Raw genomic sequence first — 25,802 nt, forward strand, 5'->3', positions numbered from 1 at the left:
CAGGCCCTCTGATCTGAAAGGCTTCAAACACCTTCTCCCGAGCACCAGGGACAAGCTCCTGGAACGACCACTTGTTTCAAGTCTTTGCATCAATAACAAAAAGATCTCCAGGGCAGGATGCCCACGTACCAAGCGACGGTGGATTCTGACACGGTAGGACGCACAGCCTGGAGACGCTGCAGCCATCAGCTACCAGATCTGGTAAGGAATCAACCACACCTTGGACATCACTTGGTTAGGAGCTAGAGAACAAAGTGACAGACCCCAGGAAAAGCCAGAATCACCTGTGACTGGAATGCAGTCACTCTGCAATCACTTACGAGTACTGGAGATGAACCAGTTGTTAGGACACTTGCTCGGCTAAAATCATAGGGGCTACTGGAAAACAAATAGGAAATTCAACAGTTACCTTAATGGAAGGTAATCCCCTCCCAAAGCACTGGAGATGACAAGACAATGAAATCGTAAAACCCAGTAAGATAAGCTCCCCTTCCAACAGAGTCCATCGTCCAGCTTTGGACAGAAAGATGAAAAGGCCTATGAACTGAGAAGAAAATGTAATACTGCTACAGCCTGAGAGGGAACAGAGATGCAGCCGGACCCAGAGCTCCAGCAGATCCGCCTGTGAGGTCCATGGTGCAAACCTCACTGTAACGTGCTCTGCTGGTCACCAGCAAAAGACAGCACTGCACTATGTGAGCCTGCGTGCCAGGAATCCGACCAGCTCCCATTTAAACCGCTGCAGGAAAAAAAAGACAAATACAAATAAAAAAACAAAATAAAAAACGAGCCTTCCCCGTCTACCAGCTTTTAAATCGAGACTGCAGATGACTCATCCAGTCAATACTGTCCATAAAAAGGTATGAAGGAGAACAGACCAATTCATTCACAGGGAGGGGAAAACCCCCCAACGTTCTCTGCCAGGAATGCACCCACTGAAAGCCAGGCGGGTCTGAGCTGGCATCTGCACGATGCCCTCCTGTGCTCAGTGGCAGCAGGCAGTCCCGTGGGAAACTGCAGTTACAATCGCCACGTTAAATTTTCGTTGAGTAACAAATGGTATTCCATCTGCTCCGATACACACTGCATCCCTCCCAAGATCCAGCAGCTAATTTTGAAAGAAAACTGTTTTGTTGTGCCTTAAGCCCGACACTGTCAGGTGCTGAGCATTTCTGGCCTCCAAATCCTCTAACACCTAAAAGCCTGAGTGTGAAAAAGACCTATCCTCACTGCTCAGCCCCTGAAAACTTACCTACGTCTCAGACAAGACTGAATCATAGAATGATTAGGTTGGAAGGGACCTCAAAGGTCATCTAGTTCCAACCCCCCTGCCATGGGCAGGGACACCCTCCACTACACCAGGTTGCCCAAAGCCCCATCCAGCCTGGCCTTGAACACTTCCAGGGATGGGGCAGCCACAGCTTCTCTGGGCAACCTGATCCAGTGCCTCACCACCCTCAGAGGGAAGAATTTCTTCCTCAGATCTCATTGAAATCTGCCCTCTTTCAGTTTAAATCCATTGCCCCTTGTCCTATCACTACACACCCTTGTCAAAAGTCCCTCTCCAGCTTTCTTGTAGCCCCTTTAGGCACTGGAAGGCTGCTGAGTTTAGCCAGCCAAGAAGCTATGGCAGTCGGGGACCACAAGACGTGGCTGTATTGAACAGTGTTAGGAGAAACGTCCCAGCACTGCTACCCTATTTCTTTGCTTTGCAAGACTGAAGAATGACCTGCTGAATGAACAAAAAAAATTATGAGCAGCATTTATGAGGTATTAATAACATCACATTTTGTGTCTTACCACTCCAGAAAAAAGAAAAGTCTAATTGGCTTCCTGCTATCACATCCTTACTACACAAATTAACCCAACGCGTGTTCAGAAAGCACAATCATTTGCTCTTAGAGTGCAGAAAACAGCACTAAAAAAACAAATTGGCAATGTGCTGTGGGATAACCATGCTGCTATTTTGCTTTCAACTGTGAAGGCAGATATGTTTTTAAGCTAAGTAACATCGGATAAAATCTGACAGAAGATAAAATTTCCATGGAAAGCCCTAATTTCCCTATGGGACAGCCAGTGGAATTAAATACTGATGGCTTGGGGTCTTGGGATTGTTCATTTTTAGTGAGATATAACCTGAGTTAGCAAAGCCAAGTCCTCTAATTGTATACCCCAAATTCATTCTCTGGAAAATAGAGAAGTTGGCATTCTCTCCTCTTCTCCTTCCTAGTCCTAAGTTTATTTAGACTGCAAATTCCTCTGAATAAATTTAATATATCCCCTTATTGCACAACCTATATGACAACCAACACAACTGACACTCCAATTTCCTCTCAAAACGAAACAAGAGACACGTACTATCTTAACGTATTGTCTCTCCTCAAGCTGCCTAACCTGACACATGCCGTGTAAACGCTGTTGGCAAGCACGCCAAAAGCTGGGATCGTGATGCACTGTGCTGTGATCAGCTTCTTCCAACACTTGAACAACAAGGACAATTCAAATAAACACCGGAAAACCCTACAGACACACAGCCATCCTCCAGCGAATGAGTAACTCGGGAGGTTGGCAAGCCCTGCAGAAAGGCATCCAGCTGGTGTAAATCAAACAGCACGTCTCCTGGACCCACCGATAACGAAGGACTGGGTTTTTTCGTTTGTTCTTTTGGGCTGTCTTTTGTTTGTTTGTTTTGTTTTTAATAAATAAGAGCATTTGCCCATTCAGAGCATTCAATTGATGTCTTCACCTTAAACGCCCATGCCATGCGTATCCGCACCCCCTTCTGCTTCCAGGGCCAACGGACAAAGCTGTCGCATTAGAAAGTGGACAAATGAAATGCTGGCCCATCCATGTTATTTCCATGTCTCTGGAACCCAAATAAAACCTCACTGAGTGGTACAACAAGGTATGCATACACTTTTACACCCGCTACCTCTCCGAAAAAAATGATGTGATTCACTTTCTTTGTGACCCCTCATTTAACTGCTTATTACTTTCCAGTTTCACTTTCAACAGCACCGACAAACCGCTGTTCGGATGGACAGAGGACCCTAAATTTTTAAAAAATAGTTATTACTTTCTGGATTAGACTGAAGTCCCCTTATATCAAGCACTGTATAAACACACACTAAGAGACAGTCAAACACACATGGGAAAGACTGATAAAAAGCAGAAGAAATTACGTATAAATTTATCCCATTTTTTGCAGTGAGAGCACAGCATTCCTCAATACTTGAAAGACTTACCATCGGGAACTGAGGATCAAGGCACTTATCAGTGTTTTGTCTGGAAGCAGCTTTAGCTGGAAGCAGAGAAGAAAGATCATTCAGCCTTGTCCTCTTTGTCAGACAGACAGTAAGTCACTGTGTTTCTCCTCTCCATCACACCCCCGAGAAGAGAACACCAATAACCCCTCCACAATTCGGGCTCTGTCGCAGTGTGCCCGGGGCTACACTGGAACAACTGTCCCAGCGTTCCATACTGCTGTTTGCAAAGAGGGTCCTGCCTGGGCTGGGCACAGAGGAGTCCCAGCCTGGGAGAAGCCAAACCCAGAGAGTCACTGAGATGTTGTACAACGGCACGGTGCCAACGGCCTCCGCTTTCGCAGACTCGCGCTCCGCATCTTTCGGGACACGAGCTCGCTGGCATCGAACAAGGCTACGGAGTGGCAAGTCTGGTACTGCTTCCACACTGGGATACATCCCACCCAGACCTGCTGCCTCGGAAGCCAACCACCCTGCGCTGTTTTGCCCATCCCAAGCGTGGCACCGCTCCCTGAACGCATATCCCGGCACGACCCCCTCAGTCGTCCGCTTACACCAGGACACATCCGCCGCAGCCCAAGGACAGCTGTAGGTGGCCAAGGCGATGCCACACGTGGGAGCCCAGGGCTGATGGCATCTCTGCAAACACGGCTGTTCCCACCCAAAGGCAGAAGGAGCATCTGTGCATCTCACCGCAGCAGCAGCGGCGGGGGCGAGCGCTGCTCGGCTGCCCGGGGGGTTTGCAAGGCCAGGTGGAGCGGCACGGGAAGAACAAAGAGCGATGACAGTGTGGGGATGTTCTTCACATCACAGTCACAGATCCTGTCTAGCAACCACCAAAACAACTCTTAACCCAGCTGCTGTTTTGCTCGCTCGATTAGAAATAAAGAAAATGAAAAGAGAAAAGCAGCTTTCCAGATGCCTGAAGCAATGCAGCAATAATTGGTTCCAAATCTTAAATGAAGCAACCTGCCTTCAAAAATAACTGCAAAGTAGTGCATTGCTGTTGCTTAGGAAACAGGCTTGCTTCCCACCTTCACCGTTGGGTTTTCTTCTTTCTTTAAAACAATAAAATATTAATGAAACAAATTTAGTGAAAAGCACAGCAGGCACAGCTTTAATTATTAATAAACGTTGCAGCAGCCATCGAGGGCAATTTCCACAGTGACTGTCCCTAAAGCCCCAGTATTTAATGATTCCGTTGTGACGTTTCTCATCACAAGGACCTGGCACATCAGTCCCCAACTGACTGTAATACACACGTAGTGGTTATTTGCAAGGAGCCAGACACTGGAATTAGCTGCTGGATCACCTCAAAATGCCTGTTCCATGGGATAAGAGCTTAAGGCACCGTGTCAAGTTCTGTGTGTAAGGCAGCCTGAGATCTGGGTTCAGGTTTTAGTCCCTGCCTGTGTGACCTTCAAGTCATTTCGTTCTCCTCTACTTCACCCACAGACTGAGGCTGACAGTACTGTCTGTCTCCAACTTTTCTCTCCAGGCTCCTTTACACCAGGGATTTTTTCCAGAACAACCAACTGACTTTACAGTCACATCTGTCCCGATCTGAATTAGCTCTCCAACACACGGGGGCTTGCATCTAGTTGAACTGTAAAAGGTCTGAGGAGGGGGAGCACATCTTGCAGCACAGATGCCCTGTTCCAGCCCAGGGGAGCGCCCAGACGCCCCTCCGACACGGCGAGCGGCACAGGAGCCCCCCGGCACGTTAGTTACAGTTCCAGCTGCCTGGAAGGGTCCAGGAGGGCTTTTTGCCTCCTGCGTGTCCGAAGGCAGGCACTGTCCCGTTGCACCTTGTCCACATCACGCGCAAACGCGCTCCCCACGTGCGTGCACGCACCCAGCTCGGTCAAAAAGGAAACTTGGACACATCCTGAACAAACCTGCAGAAGAATCACCTCAAGCCGCAGAATCTTTTAAAAGACACGAGAGGACCTTGACAGTGATGCTCAAATGGCTTTTCAAAGAGCAAATACACAGTATTGGAGGACACCTCCTCAGCTCCACTCATCATTCCTCTTTTTGTTTTTCCTCTGTTTTAAACCAACCACCAAAATTAGATTTCTGTTTTCTAAGCATTGGATTGAAACAGTGAAAGCAAACTTTCTGCACTGAAATAAGCCAGCATTTACCAAATCTTACTCCTGACAACCTCCACATCTCCCCAGGAAAGTCTCCCCGTGCCTGTGCAGGAAGGTCCCTGCCAACCCAGAGCTCTGCAGTCGGGCTGCTCACGCCTCTTGCGTCCCAGTAACCCGCACGGGAATCAGCGCTGTTTCTTGGCCACCTCTGGGATCTGAACCAATTCCCCACGGCAGCCTCCCGCAGTCACCTTGTGGGAACAGATGAAAACGTGAACAGAAGAAACGTGAACGCCCAAAAGCGCAGGGTGTGCACAAGCACTCCCCGTCCCCGTTCCCACGGGGCATCAGCACACCATCTCCAGCAGCTGGAAGCCCCGCAGAGCCCGTGTTACAACCACGCGCAGGGACACACGCATCCAGCCCAACCAGCACGCAAGGGAGACAGCATCGAAACGCACGGCAGAGCTGCGGGGCGGGAAAAATAACCTGGACAGAGAACTATTTGGGGAGAAGAGAGCTGGAGGGTTGGGCAGACCAGGTTTCTGCAAACCCACTCTTCTTTGTTTGTAAGAAATCAAAACCAGGTAATCCCCCAGGACTTGCAAACTGCAGAACACAGAGCTCAGATTGCTGCCTAAAAATGTAACACACAAAACATTTTAGGGGTTATAGATAGAACCACCTTTGAGACAGGAAAATGAAGTTATTTACCTGTTTTAAAGGAAACGAACCCTTTTTCTCTTTTTGGAATCTGACTCTTAAAAGACATCAAAAGAGATGAAGATTTAGCTGTTTCTGGAGGAACCGATAACATCAGAAAGACATCAAGGGGTAGGTTTGTGCACCAACAGGTACTCTGTACACACACACACACACTTTTACGTGCATACACGGATAAACAACCACGGCGAGCCTCCTGAGCAGGGCACAGCCTGACCCGCAGCCTGCCGACTGCGGCTGTGCTCACAACAGCAAATACACCCCAAAACCGACCGCGGAAAAGCGCAGATATTCGTTACGTACAGACTGGAAGAGCAGCACTGCGCGTGCAATAAACCGACACAGCTCAGGCAATTCTCTTGTATCGTTCAGCTGACAGCAGCCATCTAAAAATTCATTAACTTCAGCCAGTCTTGAGGAACATCCCCTGCAGTATCTACCACTGAATTTAATTAAGTGCAGATATATTATTGATTTACAGCCCAAATAATCATGGTACCCAACAAGCTTTGAAAAACGTCACGGTTTTATGATTTCAACAAGGCTACTTTTTGCAGGGTCAGGTGAACAACTTCAGTTTTCTCCTTTTTTGCCTTTATGAAAATCTTGATGTGACTTAATGGAGTGTGAAATAAAAGAGCTCCAGGGATGGGGCTGGAAGGGTGGTAAGCAGAGAAAAGAAGGCCTGTGGAAGGGTTATTTATGTGGTTTATTTAGCAGATGAAATTTCCCTTAGACAGGAAGAAACACCACAGCTAAATACCCTGTTTTCATGGAAACTGTGCACAGGGAATAGAATTCATGAGGCTGAAGAAAATAAGAACAAGTGAAAGGAGGAGTATGATAAAGCAGCAACCAGATGCTCACCATCTCCAGCTACTGTTGCTTTACCTAGCTAACCACAGATCTGCCCAGTTTGAAACCAATTTTCTTACCAAGCTACAGCATGCTCTGTCATTGAGAAACGCATCCTGAGCAGATGAGATACCAGCTGTACCTGCACACCGACTAAGATGCAAATGACTGCAGAGGACGTATCCAAATTTGCTCCTTTGTCCAAACTGTACTGCTTTGTGCATTTTATAGAAGAGAGAAAAACCAAACAGCAAATACTCTTCAGAAAATTGAAGTGTTTCCATTAAACACTATTAAGACTAAATCAAAATTACTGAGGTTTTTCTAAATAATTGAGTACGATCCAATCTGATGGCCCAGGACTAAAGCAAAATGTTTAGCAGAGTGCTCTAAAAAGCATGAGAGTGTACATTTCACTTCTCAAACTAAAACCACGTGCAGTTCAAAACCTGTTTGACTTCACATCACAGCTAATATTCACTCTTTTTTTTCCCCCTCCTCTACAGCATGCCACTCATTACTTTAAAGCAGTCATCTCTGGAGCACAATCAAAAGCTTTTAAATTTGTGTGAGAAAATATTTGCTTCCCTCCAATTATGACCATCTCTGCTACTCTCTTTGGGCTAATGTGTTTATGAAATGAGGTAAAACCTCTGTAAACTATTTTATAAGCGTTATTCACCGCTGAAAATGTTTCATTTGTTTTCCAAATAGGAGTAGGAACACAGGGAGGCTCACATTTTGTTTATGAGACCTGCACTTCCATAGCAATTTTTAAAAACATCAATGCCGATGGTAGAAAGCCAAAAGAATTAAAACATTAAAATGTCTGGTTGGACAATGGTTATTTACCTCTGTTTCTACATAAGCCACATTTCTGTGAGCTAAGAAACTAAGAAAGAGAAGAAACTGAATTCTTACTTTTTGTGTCAGACCCTAGGAGCACCGTGCTACGTGGGTATTGCTCAAGGCAACCACCTAAAAAGCCCAAAGCATCCGGCATCACTTCCCGGCGGGGCTGACTCTCAGAGGAACTGGAAGGCTCTAACTCCAGCTCAGACTGATAGGAACAAGGGCTTCTACCAGGAACTTATTTCTCACCTGAAAAATAAACAAAGAAGAGTTTCCCACACTGTGGCCTTTAATGATTTTACTGAACTCTGTGGATATTTGATATTCTTCTGAAAGCTTTACCATCTTGAAGCATGCCACTGGATACGAATCTCTGGACAAGAAATGTACTTAAGAAACACATTTCTATTCCTCAGTTGATTTTGTTTTCCTGCCATGAACTTTAATCCAGTCTTGTAATTTAGGGCCACGAAGGAAAAGATTTCTGACTCATGATTTTTCATTGCTTGGGGCTGGCAATCGTGACGTTTGGTGACTCTGATAATTGCTGGGATTTCAGGTCCCGAACGAGGCAAAACAGAACACGAGCTCCAGCATCATGCAGTCATTGGTTCCTAATTAGATCTTCTCTTTCAAACGCAATTAACTTTGTGCAAAATGGGATAACAAGTTCATCATAAGACCAGTGAAGAAAACAGTCTCACAACTAACCACACTGTTGTGGTTAACCCTTATGTACGGTAGCAGCTTAGACTCCTAACCAGCACTACCAGGCACTCCTGCAACTCGGACACGCTGTCTGTCCCCGAAACACCCACGGATTTGGTCTTGAGGAGCCACCAGCCACATTCACAGGTTTCCTGGTTTTCCACTGCCAGCTTTAACAAAGACACCTCCGTGATTTCAGTTGAAGCTACTTGATTGTATTCCTGCAAACGTTTGCAGACCTTGAAACTTCAGCACTTACCTGATCTCAGACTATGCATGTGGGTCCAGAAAATCCAGCCACACAACTGCTTTCCTATTGTCTGCTACCTCCAAAATGAATGGAGTACTCATCTGCTTTAGGAAGCTGTGACAACACTTAATTAAAGCTGGGAAATAACTGTTAAATTGTTTGACAGAAAGTCCAATCTTAGTAAGCGTTCTGCAGACTAACTGCAATCATGTTACACACCGAATTGGTTTTAAAATGTTACCAGGACCCAAGAACCATTCTGTTTCTCAGAATTTGCCAGTCCTTTCACCGGGAACAGATACTGACTGATACAGAGCTATTCCAACCAACACTTCCCTCTGCTTATTTTCCGAGTAGGAAGCACCTTACGCTGACAATTACCCAAGCCCAGGTGCCCCAGGACTGCATGAAAGGAAACTGCGATGGATGGATATGGGACCTCCACACTGGGTCTCCTCTCAAGTGTGGAATCAAAGCCCAAAGCACAGCTGCTTCAAAAGCACTTGTGTGCGACCGTTTTCCTCCGCTTCGCTTCAGAGAACAATAAATGCTTGTGCCACCCTGATGTACGCAGACTCTTCTGGAGCTTGAAAGCAAAAGCACATGAGATACACCCCGATAAGACAAACGGGGCATAAACAGCTCAAAGATACTTATTGCACCAGGTCAGCAACTCCTTTGAACGAGATGTAAAACCCACACTCTTCAAAGTCTCTGAAATAAACGTGACAGGACTTCCCTTCTCCCATCCTCAGAACCACCACGCAGGATAATATCACTGGCATCAAGTCCACCGAGTACGTGAGTATCCTGACGGGGAACGCTGGCAGATGGCGTGTAGTAGGCACGCAGGTTGAGAGACACAAACCAGGGTGTTCACACTGCTCTACCTGAAAAGGAACAGGAATACCAGCTGAGGAGTACTTCACAGACGCAGCCACCTTCATCCTCAGCACGGAGTCCAGCTCAGACGTAACACAACCTGTCCCAAGTCAAGAACACATTCCAGTCTCGCGGCACCAAAGGAAACGCAGGGAACCTGAAGGAGCTTCTTCACATCTTAGAGGAGTGTATGAGAGAAAACATACGGAGAACAAGTGGTATGATAACATTCACCTATCGCCCAGCGCATCATGCCTATAGACCTGGAAGTCATCCAGGTAAAAGAAGAAATTTGGGATGGCAGATGTCAGCTGACAGGGCTCCAAGGACTGCTTACTAACGTGAATTCATTCCATCATAAGCTCCCCCCAGCACAGTGACCACATCCTTCTGTTTAAAGGGCTGCAGGCATGACTCAATGGAGTCACAGATAATGTGTAAACACCTGCAATTAATATTCAGATCCAGCTCTGCAGTCAAACTGCATTACCTTTCCCGATGCATTACTGGACAGATGATGACATTGATTTTGTCTTTCTTTTTTCAGATCTGTGATATTTAAACATAGCATTACCCAGAAAAAAAAAAGTAATTTTCATTAGTTAATAAGAGAAGAAAAGCAATAAGCATAATGGAAATGGAAACAACAAAACCCGAGGTTAAGGCAGCTCGATCACGGGGATCGGCTCGTCTCCCAGGCTGAGCGAGCCAAGCTCCCCAGGCTGCTCCCAAAGGAGAGGCTCTCTGCTCCTCGACTCTGCATGCCAAGTCTGGAATGGAGCAGCACGTGGAACTGCAGGTTTTGCAGCGAGCATTCTCAACAAATCTATCAAGATAGAGCGGTTACTTAACATTCAGAAGTAAAAAAATAACTGGGTTTTAGAGGAGAAAAACGTTTCTGGCTGTAAGTCTGGTCTAGATAAAACACAGCTTTAGATCGGATTTGGAAGGCAAAGATAATTAAATGACACTTAGGTAAGGGAAAAAGAAAGACTTCCAAATGCCTCTGAAGCGAAGGACTGTAACCTGCACTGGGGGTAAACCAAGTTACATTAATAACTCAAAACGGGAAGAAACAGCACGCGTCAAGTATCCGAAGTATATCAAAAAACATACCCAAAGTATCAAAAAAACAAAAAGAAGATAAGAGTTTTGCTGTTTTCTTTGATGGAAAAGCTTCAGTGCCTTACAGAATTTGAGTTCAGTCTCTTTGCTTTCTAGTTTACAAGTAGGTAGGTCACACTCACATCAACATCTCGGTATCAACCGGAATACAGGACGCAATTCAGGGAGGCGCTTGGATCTACAGGTCTTCCCTTCCTTGCCAACAAAAAATTGCAGTAGCACAATAAAACCAGAGAAAGCTGCATGAAACATCAAATCCGAACCTGCGGTCTACTCCCGGCTGACCTGAGTCCAAGTTCAGACACTGGAGCAGACTGGCACTGCCGCTGGCAGGCAGAGGGTTAACCAGACCGGGCGTCCCGAGAGCTTCAAATCAGGTGGTGCAAATAAAATAAAGCACATAAAGCCGCTTGCTGCAGCACCCCGAACAGAGCTTCCTCTGTCCAACTCCTTCTCCACCACCACCCAGGTAAAAGAAGAAATTTGGCTGCCACCATAAAATATACATATAAATATTTTACACACAGTGCCCATAACACTCTAAGGAGGAACATCCCAAGAGATGAGGGCCATCCCAGTGGCATCACACCGATGGCTGTGGCTCCGAGGCTCACCAGGCACGCACCACGCACGGCTACGAGGGAGGTGACCGCTGCGGCCACCATGCTTCCTCCAGCGTCAGCGGCTCCGAAGAAAAGTCAACACCAGCCGCTGATGCGGAGGGAACGGAGCAGACACGGGCGATGTCCTGGCCATAATCCCACCCACTTCCCAGCACAGCTCCAGTGCAAACCCGGACGGGCCCCCAGGGAGGTCTGGTGGCGCAATTCCCAGGGACAGTGATGGAAACCCCCAACTCTGTCACCATTCTCACTCCGAGGAACACGTGCGAGGCAAACCTGCAGTCCTCAAAGAAGGTTCAAAGGAACCTCAAGGGCAACATTAAACACCATCCTACGGCTCAAAATCAGAACTGGCCTTTTCAGTTCAACCACAAAGGGATTCTGTATGTTTTAATTAATGGGTTTAATTACTGGCAGCAGATTTATTATTCAGGTCAAAAAATGCTCCTCGCGCAGTTCATCCCTTCCCTAATTTGAATAAAAACCTCATTGAAAAGTCAAGTTCTGCATGTTTGACAGTGCCCAAGTCACCATTTTTACTCAAGTTTACTGCTAACCTTCCCCTAAAATGCAGTAACCACATTCGCTTCGACAGGCAGGCACGCTGGATTTACACCGAAACAATGCACGTTTTGATTATGGCACAGTCACTCCAGCTCTCAACAATCCACCTGAAGTCTCTGGCAATTATTTTACAGCATAAGAATTCAAGGCTATTTCATTTAATGCACTCAAAATATTTACTCAAAGAAAACAAACTACTAAGACTCATTTCAAACAATACAAAAATACCTTTAAATTATAAACCAGGGCAAGCACAGTCAACTCCCATGAACAATAATTTAATTACCAGTCAATTTGAAGTTCACATTTCCTTTAAATCAAACACACGGTGAACGTTGAACGTTTTGTGCAATCCCAGTTTTTATTTGTCAGCATCCTCGCTACACGTAAGTGATAATTACACCAAACAGAACAATATGCTGTTAACTTCACTGAGGGAGATGCTGTCCGGACAAAGTTTGTTTTCAGAGTAGTTATCAATTTACAAAAGATAAAACAAGACATTAAAAGTATACTCTACATTTAATTACTGTTATTACAAGAGCAGTGTCCTTCTGGCAACACAACCGTTCATCAAGCATCAAGCAGGCACCCTGTGCACGGCTTGCTGTGTCGTTTCCAAGAGAAGGGTCCCCACACACCCCCTTTCCTTTTTCCTCCTCCAGTGACAACGCACACAACGGGAGCGCCCGTTGGAGCAGTCGGGGCAGTGAGGGCAGCTCTGTGCACGAGCAAACAAGCAAAACGTGAAATGCACCGAACAAACCTCCCGCTGACCCACGCTGCTGCGGCGAACAGAGCCCGACCGCCTGCTCCGGCATGGACGGAATCATTTGGACGAACGGCAGAGAAGGAACATAAGGCTGCAGAAGCCTTTCCCAAAGTCTCTCTTCTCCAGTGCCGCCGGAGGCATGCGGACCTCGCCAACTGGGCAGAAGCCCCTGCCCGTGCCCTGCTGGAGGCACCAGCTCCGTGACGCGTTCTCGGCCGCCCCGTCCCGCAGGGCCACCCGGCTGAGCAGGGCGGGCAACAGAGCTCGTCACACGCATTAGACACAGCCACCGGCAACGAGACAGCTCTGAAAAACACCAAAACGCTGGTTTCAAAGATGAGATTGAAAGTGTCTGAAATGCTGGGTTTGGGGTTTTTTTTGGACACGATAAAAAGTGTTACTAAGCACAGTTTGAATTGGCTTTGTACATCTGGATATATCCTCATCCGGAGCATTTCTAGCTTCTGTGAAACCTTCTGTGACATCATTACTTTTTTTTAGATGAAAGAGGGAAAAGAGAAGAAGTATTAAAAAGTGACTTAATGAAAGATCTTGTCTGGACACATAAAAGAGACTGCTCAGAGGGAATCAGTCCTGCGAGATCGTGACGTGAGCTACATGCCCGTAAGGACACATGGAACAACGTTCGGGTAACCGTGTCCGGGATCCGTTCGGAAGAAGGCACGTTCCGTTCCGTGTGCTGCATGAAGCTGATTTAAACACGTTTTTAACTCTTTGCTTACAGCAGCACGTTACTGTCTGAGCTAAAGATGGGCGGCCGCGCAGAAGGCGGCTCAGCAAAGCTGCAGGTAGTTTTCGGACAAACACAGTAAGTGCAGCACAGTGAGCTGGAAAACTGCTTCCTGATTCCTGGAAAATAGACATCAGGTAACTGCAGAGACAGACAGAGGAAAAGCTTCCTTCCTTTTTCTTCCCCCTTTCCCTCGGAAGAGTAAAAGCTGGGAAGGGCTGGTATTCCTGGCAAGAACACGACCAGCCGTGAGAACTCTGGGGAAGGTGGTGAGAGGAAGGAGGCAGAGCGCGACGGTGTTCTCCCGGCGGACGGAGATGGCACACGGCGAACGAGCGCACGGGCCGTACGTCATGGCGTGTCAGCCGCCGTTACCACGGAAACGGCACCAGATAACCCAGCTGAAAACATCCACATCCAGTTTCTAACAGAAACGCCCGTCCACTAAAGATGCTACGAATATCCACAGAGCTTCCGTCATTTCGTTACACTGGGATTGGAAACACATCACCAGTGGAATTCTCTCAACAGCAACCTGCAGCCCAGAGAAACCAGGAATTTTTGTCCCAACACGGCACACGAGCCACCCTGCACAGAGCCCAAACCGGACAGCCCCAGCTCCGAATCACGGCGCCAGACCTGCTGTAAATCGGAGAGGATGAGGGGCCACGAAGGGCCGAGAACAAACACAAACACACCTGCGCTCGCTGCGTCCCCACGAGGACACAAGTGCCAGCGCTGTTTTCCTTCTCTGAGGTCACACACGTGAAGACCATCGATTACGAGCAGAGTCACTGTGGTCACAACTAACCTGTCCCACTAGATGAGCAGAGGTGACCCACATGGAGGCATTACTCCTCCAGGGACCAGCAAGGGTGGCACGAGCTGCCCCGGGTCTGGCAATGGCATTTCCTTCAGGAGCTTCCAAAGGTGACCTCGCTGCTTCATCCTCTGTGCTCAGCAGCTCAGACAGGCAGTGCCCACACTCTCTCCTATCTCAATACACATATTATCTGTGGCCTGCTTAGGGCGACCTCGGGGCAGGAAAGGGACCCTCCAGCCCACGGGATGCCAACGGATCTCCATAGAGCCGAATCCCATACCAGCTCCTCTGGACTTGCAAATGAACCCTACACAACATCAGCTGCTCTTCTGTTCAACAGCATCCTATGGATTGAATCCAGGACCATGGAGACACATTTCAAGGGCTACTCAGACTCTGAGGAAACTCGTTCAGGTGCAGTAATCTTACATGAAAACCTTCCTTCTGGTTAGCAGATGGGGCACCTGAGCTCTGTCCAGAGATGCCACAGCCCAGCACGGGGCTGAGCAGTGAGCACGGAGTCTGCCATCTCAGCCTTGGAGTTTCTGTCCGTACAAACCCCGTGTACCGTAACAGGGAGGCACCTGAGGCTGTGGGAGAAGTGGCACACACTACTTAACTGGCACCTTCAGCCATTTCGGACCTTGAAGAGCTGGGAAATTTTCACTTACATGCAGACAGGCCCTGAAAATCAACTACCAAGTATTTAAGAGACTCTTGCTAAACTCAGCCTTGCAGGAGAGTAAAATGATTCACAAGAATTCTATATTTGTAACAGAGATTCACTGAAAGTGACTCATGCACGGAGCCAATCTAATTTTAAATGGAAGGGAAAAACCTCTTGAAGAGGCACATGAAACCGTAGTGGGGGAGGGAGGAGAACGGCACACAAGGGAGAGCCCCAGCCAGGGGCCGTTAGCCAAACCTACTGGAAACCATCTCCCCGTTCAATCAGCTGAAGTGGGAGCAGAACACTCGGCTTCACCTGCTTCTGCTCTTGAGTTAATCAAGTCCCACATTCAAAGCAGCTGCAGGTTGGAACCCGTCCTCGGGAGAGGTAGGATTGCTGGGCAATAACCAGGCAGCTCATGGAGAGTTATTAGTTCTTCAGACCCTACAGAATTCAGAACACAAAACCAACTGGAATGACAGCGGGAGGAAGGGAGAAATATTAAGAAGATTTTACAGTATTGCTAATTTTGGCCGAGTATATTCTAACAGAAATAGCTGCCGCCCCTCCACCCCTTGCATCAGCACTGCAGCACATCTCGGAGAACACGATTTCGAAGAGAAGAGGACGGACACACAACGCTGGAGCTCTCCGGATGGAACAGGCAGCCCGCAGCACGGGCACAGGCTCGGGGTTCCCTCACCTGCTCCTACCTTGGGACCGTTTTCCTCAGTTACTTCTTCTCCTCTGTATGGTACAAACATACAGTAGCTACAAGGGGAATATTTAAGGTAACCACAACATAAACGGAGGAAATGGCCACAGTCTATAGCAGCAGCAGTAAAACGTTCGCCAGAGAACATGGCTGAACCTTGCACTCCTACACCGAACATGTACAGATGAATAAATTCTCCTAAGCTGTAAGTAAAAGACAACTTGGAAACAGCAGCAGGCTGGTGTAAGATGAGCTTTGCATACATAAAAACCACACGCAGCCAGCAAGTTGGAATTTCAATGCTGCAACAGGAAAAGGTTACTTTTCTCTGAATTTTGCCTTCAGTAACAGTCCACTTATCTCCAAAGCCCATCTAACTTCCACCCTTCTCAACCTCTCTACTGTCATCAACACATAACTGGGTATGCTGGGCTGCAAATGCTCCGTTCTGTGAAATCCACAAGTGTTTAGATGATGGCTGTTCTCCAGTCATTCTCAGCATCACTCCCAGTTAAGTCTTCAATTTGAAGCATGGAGAGAACGTGGCCAAGAATTCCCCAGCCAACATACATGTTTACGATTGTACATAGATCCGATTCTCAGCAGCATCTTGCTGTGATGTTTCTCCACACACCAAAGTCTGATGAATAGTGTTAATTTGTTATTTGCCCTAGTAAATGACGGGCTGGATTACAGAACTGCTGGATGGGCATTCAACAGTTCCTCCTCAGGCACGGAATGAGGCGCACGTGGTATGACCTCTTGGGAGCTGACCTCTACTGAGAGCCCAGCGTTGGACCATCCTTTATCCCTGCACCTACACAGGGTCTGCTTCACTCCACCATCACAACACACGCATCAGACTAGAGTCTGCAGGGACCAGGCAAATCACCACCAAATTTTAGAACTTGTTCAGACTTCTCCCTATTCAGAGTTCTGAAACACCAGCTGCCCTTGGTACACATGACGTTATCTGCAAAGAAATTTTATTTTCTTGCTAATTTTTGGTAACGCAACTTCCAAAATACAGTTGTGAGGAAAAGTCACCAACAGAATGGCTCACTGGTCACATTAAAGAACACACAGGAACGCCCGCAACGCCAGAGCCTGGACCTCAGTCTCCCAAACACACCATTTATGTCACAGAGAAGGGGAGAGCAGAGAAGCGGCGTGAGGATCTGAAACACGCCCATTAGCCAGTGGCATGATGCTGGCTAGAAAAATCACTGAGATTTCCATTCCTCTTTTAAAAAAGGCAATTTTTTTGGCTGGATTCTGTCACCTATACTCAAAATGAGACACCTTATTCTTCGATTACATTGAGACAACTTAGAGAACAAAGTACCTGCAGCCAGAAGGCAGCTGCCAGATTTTAACCTATGACTGCGAAAACATCGTTCTTTAGCAGTTCTTCTTTGGGTTGTATCTTATCTCCAAATACAGATTTTTTTTAACCTACTATTGTTTCCTAGTAAATCACCTTGTTGTTTTGGCTTGGTACTTATTTTGGTACTTTTACTTATTTTGGTAATCACCTTATTTTGCATAATGCCATTTTAATAAGTTACTTTCTTATCTGTAATGTACACACAGATGCAGCAAATGCAAAGAAAAGGTGACAAGGGCCTGAACTCCATGATTTCTAAGATTTTAATCCCTGCAGAGATTTCAATTACCAGCAGAGAAAACACATTTCTACAGGAAAAGTAAGATTATGTAGTGTTAGCTCTTTTGTGTCATTTACCACACAAGGCGATGATGTGACTGCTGTCTTCATGTACAAATTTCCGGGTGACAGCTTCTTCCATGATCTGCTTTACCTAAAATAAAGGAAGAAAAGTGATTGTAAGATACCAGCACAGCACTTGGGAGTTTCAGTTTCAACCTTTGCTTGCCCTTTCCCCATCACCAGGAGACAAACAACTCACACAAGCTACTCTTGGCAGGGAAGGAAGGACAAAAGCATTTAAGGAGGGACAGGAAGGTCAAAACTGAGCAGCTTTTCAGGGGATGAGGGAAAGAACAAGGTAGAACAAGGACCAGTCTATTTGGGGTGTGCCCCTACAGAAGGCTGGATTATTTCAGAGTGCCCTCTGGAGAACTCCTTCAGCAGAAGTTCCAAAAGGGCTGTTCAAAACTTTTTATATGATTCATCTTTGGCCTTCCTGCACATAGTTACTTCTGCTCATGAAACGAGATTAAATATTGCCATGTCCTCTTTCCACTTGTGGCATTCTGTTCTTTTTCGAGCACAAAGAAGCCCTGAGCTACACAGGCATACATCCCAAGAGAGGTTTGCAACCACCTTGCTCCGGTTTGGGGACTTTACGTGCCACAGTAATTACAGACGATGGTCTCACAGCTCCACTGCACCAGACCCTACACAATATAGCGCCTGCAGAGAAGACAGTGCCTTAGTTTTCACTTCTAGACACAAATTAACAATTACAGCAAATAAAATTTTATTTCTCACACTTCTCACTGATTTAAAACAAAGATCCTCTCCAGTTTCAAGGCTGACGTGCCAAGCTCCATAGGGAATTCATTGCATATTACTGACTTCCAAAAATGAAGGAAGAAAACAGACAAATTTTGCAATCAGGCTCTTGAGGAGAGGCTGCAGTTACCCTCCATTCACCCCCTAGCTTATTCCTACCCCAACGGCTTCCTCAGCCTGATGCCAGGTGAAACCCATTTGCCTCAACCAACTCATTTATCAGCCACTCATTCCTTCCTGGCCAAGGAGCACTTGCTTTTCCAGATACGAATGCACAATCGTTTGCAGCTTCTCTCATCTGTGAGCTGTAATTACGGGGTCAGGACACTGCCTAAATAAATGCTACACCACTTTCAATACATGAAAGTAAGTGCTGCTGTGGCAGAAGTTTAACAAGATGCTCTTTTCTTCCAACCTTTTTTTTTACAAAAACTTGAAAACAATTTTTATAGCAGTCCTGGAATCCAGCAAACAGTGAATTATCCGATCACGGTCTCCCCGTACGCTGCTCTTCGCCAACAAGCGGAGCCGCACGGGCTGTGCAGCAACGCCGACCACCGGCCCGCCGCAGGGGTCCGCACCTGGGACACCCCGATCCGCGCACTCGGCTCTCGTTAGGCTGCATCTGGTACCCAAGATAACCAGTTCAGAGCCGGCTGGGTTACCGCTTCTCGGTGGCACTGACAGGTCCAAAGGTTTTAAGCCTTCCCACTCAGCGCCGGAGCCCGGAGAAGCTGCAGGTGCACAATGCTTGATCAACAGCTGGGCTCTGCCCTTGCACTGCTGTGATGATGAGGGGGCAGCTGCCTAGGAAGGTGCTTTCTCCTGTTTGGAGAGCTTCCTCCTCCAGTAAGACCATTTGCGAGGCCAATTCTGGATGCTGTAATCAAGAATGCCTCTCCCTGGTTGATCATCTTGAGGCTCCGTGCCCACTCCTCCACCCCCGGCCCGGCTGGCAGCAGCCTGCGGCTCCAGCTCCGGCACTTGCTGCACGAGCCTTTCAACACATGGCATCTTCCTCGCCCCAAATTCTGCATCGAGTTGATCCTACAGAATTTGGACTTCTTACCAAACAGGAGCCCTCTGGGTTGCAAAGAACACAGCGAGGGGAAAAAAGCAAACGTGTAAGAGGCTTTGGAAGTAGAACATGTTTTATATCTGAGGACTTCGAAACAAGTCTTTTGCACTTGATAAAACCTGGCTCACTGCTCACGTACCGAGGCTTGACAACATAAACTCCTAACAAGGCAATTTGTTTCTTTCCTGCGGTATTTCTGACACGGCCACCAGAACTTTGGACCTTACAGTAAAGCAGTGGAAGGCGGAGGAGTAAGAGGATATCAGGAAAGATGCAAAGGTGTGAGAAGGTCTTATGGATGGGATCTCAAATGGGAAGCATCCGGATTATGCTGTTTAGCCAGCAATCAATCCTCTTCTTGCACTTTTATTCACATCACTGTCAATTGACAAGCTTTATGTCTGTTCTTCTTGGTGGGAACCCAACAAAACTTGTTCCAAACCTCACCCAGAGGTTTGACATCATCCAGACAACAGCTCCTGGGCAGACCACGGCTCAGCAAAGGGAAGGGGGCAGGACAGCTGCCAGCTCTGCCTGTCTGAATGCCAGCTCAGACCTTGACCTGCATTTTCACACGCGGGAGGCCGCATGTTCCGGCAAACACGGCTTGTAAGGGAAGCCCAGAGACAGTGCCATCCACCATCTCCAGGCCAACTCCTCTCCGTGCCTCGGCCGACCCATCTGTGAAACAAGGACAGCGACCCAACCTTTGCAAGCTGTTCTGATCTCATTGGATGAAAACTATATTTAATCTACCAAATGAAAGGCCTGATTTATTAAAGGGAGAAAGCACCTCTGAGTGCCTCCAGCATCAAGGAGGACAGAAGGGGAAGCACTGGGGAGCTGCACCAGGGTAAGTCATGCACATCTGACTCCAGGCATGAATTCAGGCACTGGGGACGGCAGACTGTGACCTCAGTCTCAGCTCCCCAGGGAACAGTAACTGGGATTCAATTCCTGACAACAGGGAGGAAGAAGAGTTCTCTACCAGGAGCAAAGCTCTGGAGCTCCGAGGCCAATTCCCTGCTGTCACACGTTTCCCAGGCACACCCCAATCATTAGTCTATTAGCTCAGTATGTTATTTAGATTTCAGTTTGTAGCCCTAGGAACAAAAAATTTAAGGTGTATCAAAAATTGCAAAGAAAAAGGTTTTGGATGTAATAATCAACCCTACTTTTACACAGCAGCACCACACGGTCAGCCTATCAGCACATTTTCAATGCAGGACCTCCAGAGCCAAGCAGAACAGACCAGCAATCGGTGGCTGTTCCCAACCACCATCGAACACAGAACAACCGTCACACATTTTCTGCAGAGTTAGTGAATGTTATTAGAAAACATTTTCAGGGCATAGACAGTAGATGTGAAATTCAAAAGCTGGAACGCAGTCAGTGTGTTCTTCTATCCCACGTCATTCCTCACTGCCACGTAATCCAGGGATGCTCCAGGCAAGGAGCTAAATCAAATGTTTCTGATCAAATGGAACACAAGCCTTTTCTTTTTTTTTTTCCCCCCCTTGCAATTTCGTGCAGCCCTCTTTGTAAGGAATTATGCTGCTGCATCTCTCTGTTCTGGGGAGGCACTTGTCAATGAAGCCTTCTGAGCACAAGCCTACACAGACACCCACTTGCAGACCTGACCAAACTGCAAATTAATCTCATTAAAAGAAACATCACCAGCCTGGCCCCCTCCCCCCCCATTCACCCATCCTCCTGCACAGGTGAAGGAATCCATGAAGCCCACTGAGCTGCTGTGTGCTGCCAGGAGAGAGGTGCCAGGAGAGAAGCCCGCTCGGGTGGGACGGAGGCGGCAGGGGTTTGGCTGAGGTGGGACACAGGCTCCCTCCATGGCCTTGGAAACATCCCCCTGTTCTCCCTGCCTCCTGCGTAAGATCAACACAGATCTCCTCATCGTAACCAGGCTGCTGGTTTACACCTGCCAGGTGGCACGAGCAGGCAGAACAGCAGCAAGTGCATCGACTTCTGCACGCTTCAGCCCCCAGCAGTGAGCCAGAAGCAGCGCTGCGCCAAGGCAGCCCCAGCGACAGGCTCCGAGGGCATTCCGCAATCCCTGGAAAAGGCAACTGGCCCCGCATGCACCGAGCTCACCAACCGTCGGAGAGCAAGGCTGGGAAAGCTCTGTCTAGCCAAGTAAAGGTCTTGACATATGAAGAATATCCTGGTGGTAGCATTACCCACGTAAAGCCAAGCAAGCTCCTCGAACAGAAGCTGAAACGCGTTTGCATGACACTGTAATGGATCACTGCTGACTCTCTCCTACATGCAACAAGGGCCAAAACTTACAGAAGCAAACACCAAACTTCAGTGGTAATATATGGATTATTTAGTAAGTTTCACCAACAAAAAACACAAGAGAAATTACTTTATGTCGTTTTTTTTAACTTTTCATGAAAAGGAACCTTTAAAAGTTGAAATAACTCCAATTTTGCAGCAACCTGCTGGTATAAGAGACCAAGAAACAGACATCACATGCACGGACTATATACTAATTTGTTCACAAGCACAGGGCTGGGGGAGAGCCACAGGTGTTCCCTCTTCCATCCCTCTGTTGAGTTCTTGGTCCACTCCAATGAGAACAGACAGTTGGGACTTGTCTTACTGCAGTTTTGCTAAACTGTCACAATGACAGATTTCTGACCAGAGCTGACCCAGCACACTTCAACATATCTGCAACCTTCAGGTTTAGGAACAACCTTTCAAACCAGCACCACTCTTTCAGAATGCAGACTGCAGCGCTTTCCCCATCCCTGCATCACCATGGGATGCTGGAGAAGCACCACAGGGACAATGCGGCACTGGAAGCAAAGAACAGTGCCCATAAAATACTGGAACAACCAGGACCACAGTTAAAACCCACAGCTTTTTGTTTTCAAAGGAGAAAATCTTATGCCCAGCATCTGTGCCTTCTTTAGCTTGTGTTGTTACTGTTCATCTCATTTATTCCTCGCTCCTGCTGCACTGACTCTCTCGATGAAGAACTGAGAGGTGTAAATACAAGCTGCTAAATAAGTACTGTATTTCGGCTCAGAAGGGGTTGCACTTTAGCAGAAAGATGAGGAATTGCGTTTCTAAAGGGCTCTGAATTTTTTCAGGGTGAAACTGCTAAGGTTACTGTTATCCAGTTCGTTTCACAGCTAGAAGGAACGCTGTGTTTAAACCCAGAAATGGCAAAACCCTCCATTTCAGCAGGTAGAAGAAACGGCCAGAGCAAAGCCTGTTTTATGAGTCTACTTGTCACAACAGATTTCCCTGCAGAGAGAGAAAAATGTTTGAAACGTGAACTTCCAAGCAGCCTCAGCATGAATCCCGGTAGAGTTAAATTTTCCCAACACATTACATGTCCTCCTTTCTATTAGAGGCAACAAAACACAGTATTTACCAGCGGGAACTGAAAGTCCATCTGAGAAAAAGCAAACGACACTAAATTTTCCCAAAGGAAAAATGCAAAAGTTTTTGCTGAGAGGGAGAGAAAAAATAAAATAGAAAATCCCTTAGCACCGAGTGATTTTGGAGACAACCATTTTACATTTCGCAGAGAGAACTGAATTTTAATAGGCTTGGTGCAAACAACACACAATGTGCTCACTCTGGACTCCATTAGATACTGAGGTTACGTAAAAATAATTCAACGGGAGGAACAGCCTGGGTTTAAAGGACAGCGGAATGACCGCTTGGAGAATGGACACGGACTAGTTGAGCTTTCAAAACAAGACCACCAAGACAACACACGTGCAGGTGTACGTGGCTGTGTGCAAAGTCACACAGAATAAAAAAATGAGGTTGAAAATTATATCCAAAGAGGCCCGTTACCGACCCTAAGGGCAGCATACCCCGGTGGGTGGTATACGACGGGTTTGCGTTCAATCGCTGGCTCCGCTGGCTCTTTAAAAGAAAATTAAAATCTCTGACCACCTCCTGCTACCGTGTGTCCTAACGTGAGCAGGACAGGCAGGGCCCCTACCCCCGTCTGCGCGGCGCACCGGCGAGAGCCATCACCTTACCAGTATACAACCACCAAACAGCTCTCAGCACTGCTTTAGGATGGAAAGCTCTGGGCAACCCCCAAAACACCAAGCCAATATAAATAAATCCTCTGAAAGAGCATTTGTGAGGATTTGCAGAAGAAAAAAACAAAGACAAAACAAAATTGCAGATGACATAGAAGGTACAAATGACACTTCGAAGCATTACTCAACTAATTTAAAAGCTAGAGTCCAATTAAAAACATTTTAGAGACTTTAAAAACAAATTAGTCCCAGATTCTTTTCATTATACACCACTTGTTCTCCTTGGCTCGGGCTGGCTTGGATCGTGAAAATCCATTTCACTTTCACTCTCACACATTAGCACAAGATTGCAACCTTCAGAGCTGGAAAACATTTCTCAAATATATTTCTACATTTAAACATTAAGCCAGGAGAGCAAGCGCACACACTTCTAAACCAAACCACACACTATCCTGGCTCAAAGGCCCTACTTTAAGCCAAAATTTCTAAACAAAGCAGCGTGATTCTAAAGGAAGGTTCACGGCTGCACTGAGCCGCAGCGTTACGTGAGCCAGCGGTAGGTACCACCTGCTCGGTGCCCCGCTGGGTCATTCTAGGACACGGTACTACAGCTTTGCGTACAGATTGTACTTTACGTGTCTGTCCCTACTCTACCACTTCCAGTCAACCTACACTGACTGAAACAGCTGATATTTCTGGTTCCAGCACTAACAAGCATTAGGACATCAGATTCAGGCTCAGGAACCTTGGCTGTAGCAACAACTTTGTACTTGAGCTTTAATGAATCCTGTTCTCTGGTTACTTCTAACTTCCCCAGCTGTGGACCAGGGAGGGAAACAAGCAGGACAACACTCAGCTTTTTAAGAACGCTTTTGATTGCTGTGATGGATAAGCATTACATCTTCACTTAGCTCCTGCACAAGAACAGGCAACTACACACAGCTGTTACACAGTCAATGTCACAAAAATGCAAACTACGGTACTCAGGTGCACCGGGGAGGGGTGGCCACTAATTACGCTGCCACTTCCACCTGGAGCACGTTCATGAAGGTGCTCTTCGACCAAGGCATGCTTACACCCAGGCAAGGACCCCAAAAATGCCCTGTTGGAGCAGATCTCAGCAGGAACCCAACTCTGCAGTAAGCAGCCTCTCCACCCAAGGGCAAAGCACAGCAGGAACTCCGTCCTGGCGAGCACGTCCTGCCAGGTACCAGCATCGCTCCTTGCGAAGGCAGAAGCACCAGCAGCCCCAACGCAAGCGTGACCCAACGCCGCCATCCCCGTCCGGGCACAGGGCAGATGCTCCAGCGATGGAGCTCCGATTGCCCCAGCACGGAACTGTCGCACAGCTGCCTGGGAGAACAGCCCCCAGGTTACCCCGGCCTTCCTCCCCGCTCCGCACGCTTCCCAGGGCGGAGGTGTTGACACCACAGGAGCAGACACTTGTGCGAAGGCTCCGGCGTTTGGAGCCAACTCGATTCATCCCAGGGAATCACAGGACTTGCTTTCTCATCACCCATCTCCCTCCTTTCTCCTCTAAAGCTCACAGCTAAGGAAAAGTTAGTAAAGAGCTGGAAATAAGGGAAACACAAGCCCAGGGAGCGGCAGCTCAGGGCACACCGAGCCCGCAGACAAGCAGCTCCTCTCCCCAAGTTCCACTTTGGAAAAATCCAGCCAGACCACCGCCAGGTTCCTGGAGCAGCGTCACCACGCCAGCCCCAGCAGCCCGGCCGGCTGGCGGCTTCATTCATTCATTTTCCCATCGAGGGAAGGTCGCGCGCACCGCGGACGCAGCACAGAAAGGGTTAAACGGTTGTAGCCGAACAAACCCTCCGCTTGCCATTCATCGCCTCCCGAAGGGAAACCGGGATTTAATTCCACCTGGACTGAATTAAACATTAAATCTGGATTTATTTTATTTACCCCGGGCCAGCTCGTAACCGCCGGCCCGGCCGCAGCGTCAAACGAGCCCATCGCGCGGCGGGGTCGACCCGTCGGCACCGGCCCGGACGCGCCGCGGAGGCCGCGCAGGGCGGCCCGCGGCCCCGGAGCCCTCCCGGGGTGACCCGGGACGGCTGGGGGCCGCCCGCCCCCTCCCTCACCTCCTTCTTCACGTTCCACAGCAGCTTCTCCTTCGCGGCGTCCGCCGAGCAGCTCATGGCGGAGCGCGGAGCGGGGCCGGCCCCGCGCTCAGAGCCGCCCGCGGGGCGACGGCTCCGGCCGAGCCCGCGCCGCGCCGCGCCGCCCCGCCGCCATCTTCCGCGGCTGCCGCTGACGTCAGGCGGGGGGCGGGGCCGCGCCTGCCCCGGCCCCTCCCGCCGGCCCGGCCCGGGGGGGCCCGATCCCGCTGTCGGTGCCGCCCCGGGAGCGCAGGGAAGGGCGGGGGGAGCGTCAGGTCAGCGACACGTGTTGGATCTGCCGGTCGTTTTCCACCGGCACAGGGCGGCGTTCGCAGCGGGTCTGACCCGCCCGGGGAGCGCTCCGGCTCCTTCGGAAGCAGTGATGGTGCCGGCGAGCGAGGGGGCCG

The 25,802-nt window shown here is 48.2% G+C and overlaps 1 protein-coding gene across 6 annotated transcripts in view; it reads right to left on the reverse strand.

Annotated features, from left to right (window-relative positions):
* Positions 1 to 25,442, reverse strand: part of SGSM2 (small G protein signaling modulator 2) — a 59,887-nt gene extending 34,445 nt beyond the window's left edge. For all 6 annotated transcript variants that reach the window (XM_086624472.1, XM_086624470.1, XM_086624473.1 and 3 more), the window contains exons 1-2: positions 25,378 to 25,442; positions 17,417 to 17,492 (exon numbers count right to left, since the gene is read on the reverse strand). In XM_086624472.1, coding sequence (XP_086480598.1) covers positions 17,417 to 17,492; positions 25,378 to 25,434 — 133 coding nt within the window. In that variant the 5' untranslated portion in view covers positions 25,435 to 25,442. The remainder of the gene's footprint in view (positions 1 to 17,416; positions 17,493 to 25,377) is intronic.
* Between the last annotated feature and the right edge of the window lie 360 nt (positions 25,443 to 25,802).

Source organism: Tauraco erythrolophus, chromosome 21, assembly GCF_009769465.1.
Source record: "Tauraco erythrolophus isolate bTauEry1 chromosome 21, bTauEry1.pri, whole genome shotgun sequence".
In the NCBI taxonomy this organism is placed as follows: Eukaryota; Metazoa; Chordata; class Aves; order Musophagiformes; family Musophagidae; genus Tauraco; species Tauraco erythrolophus.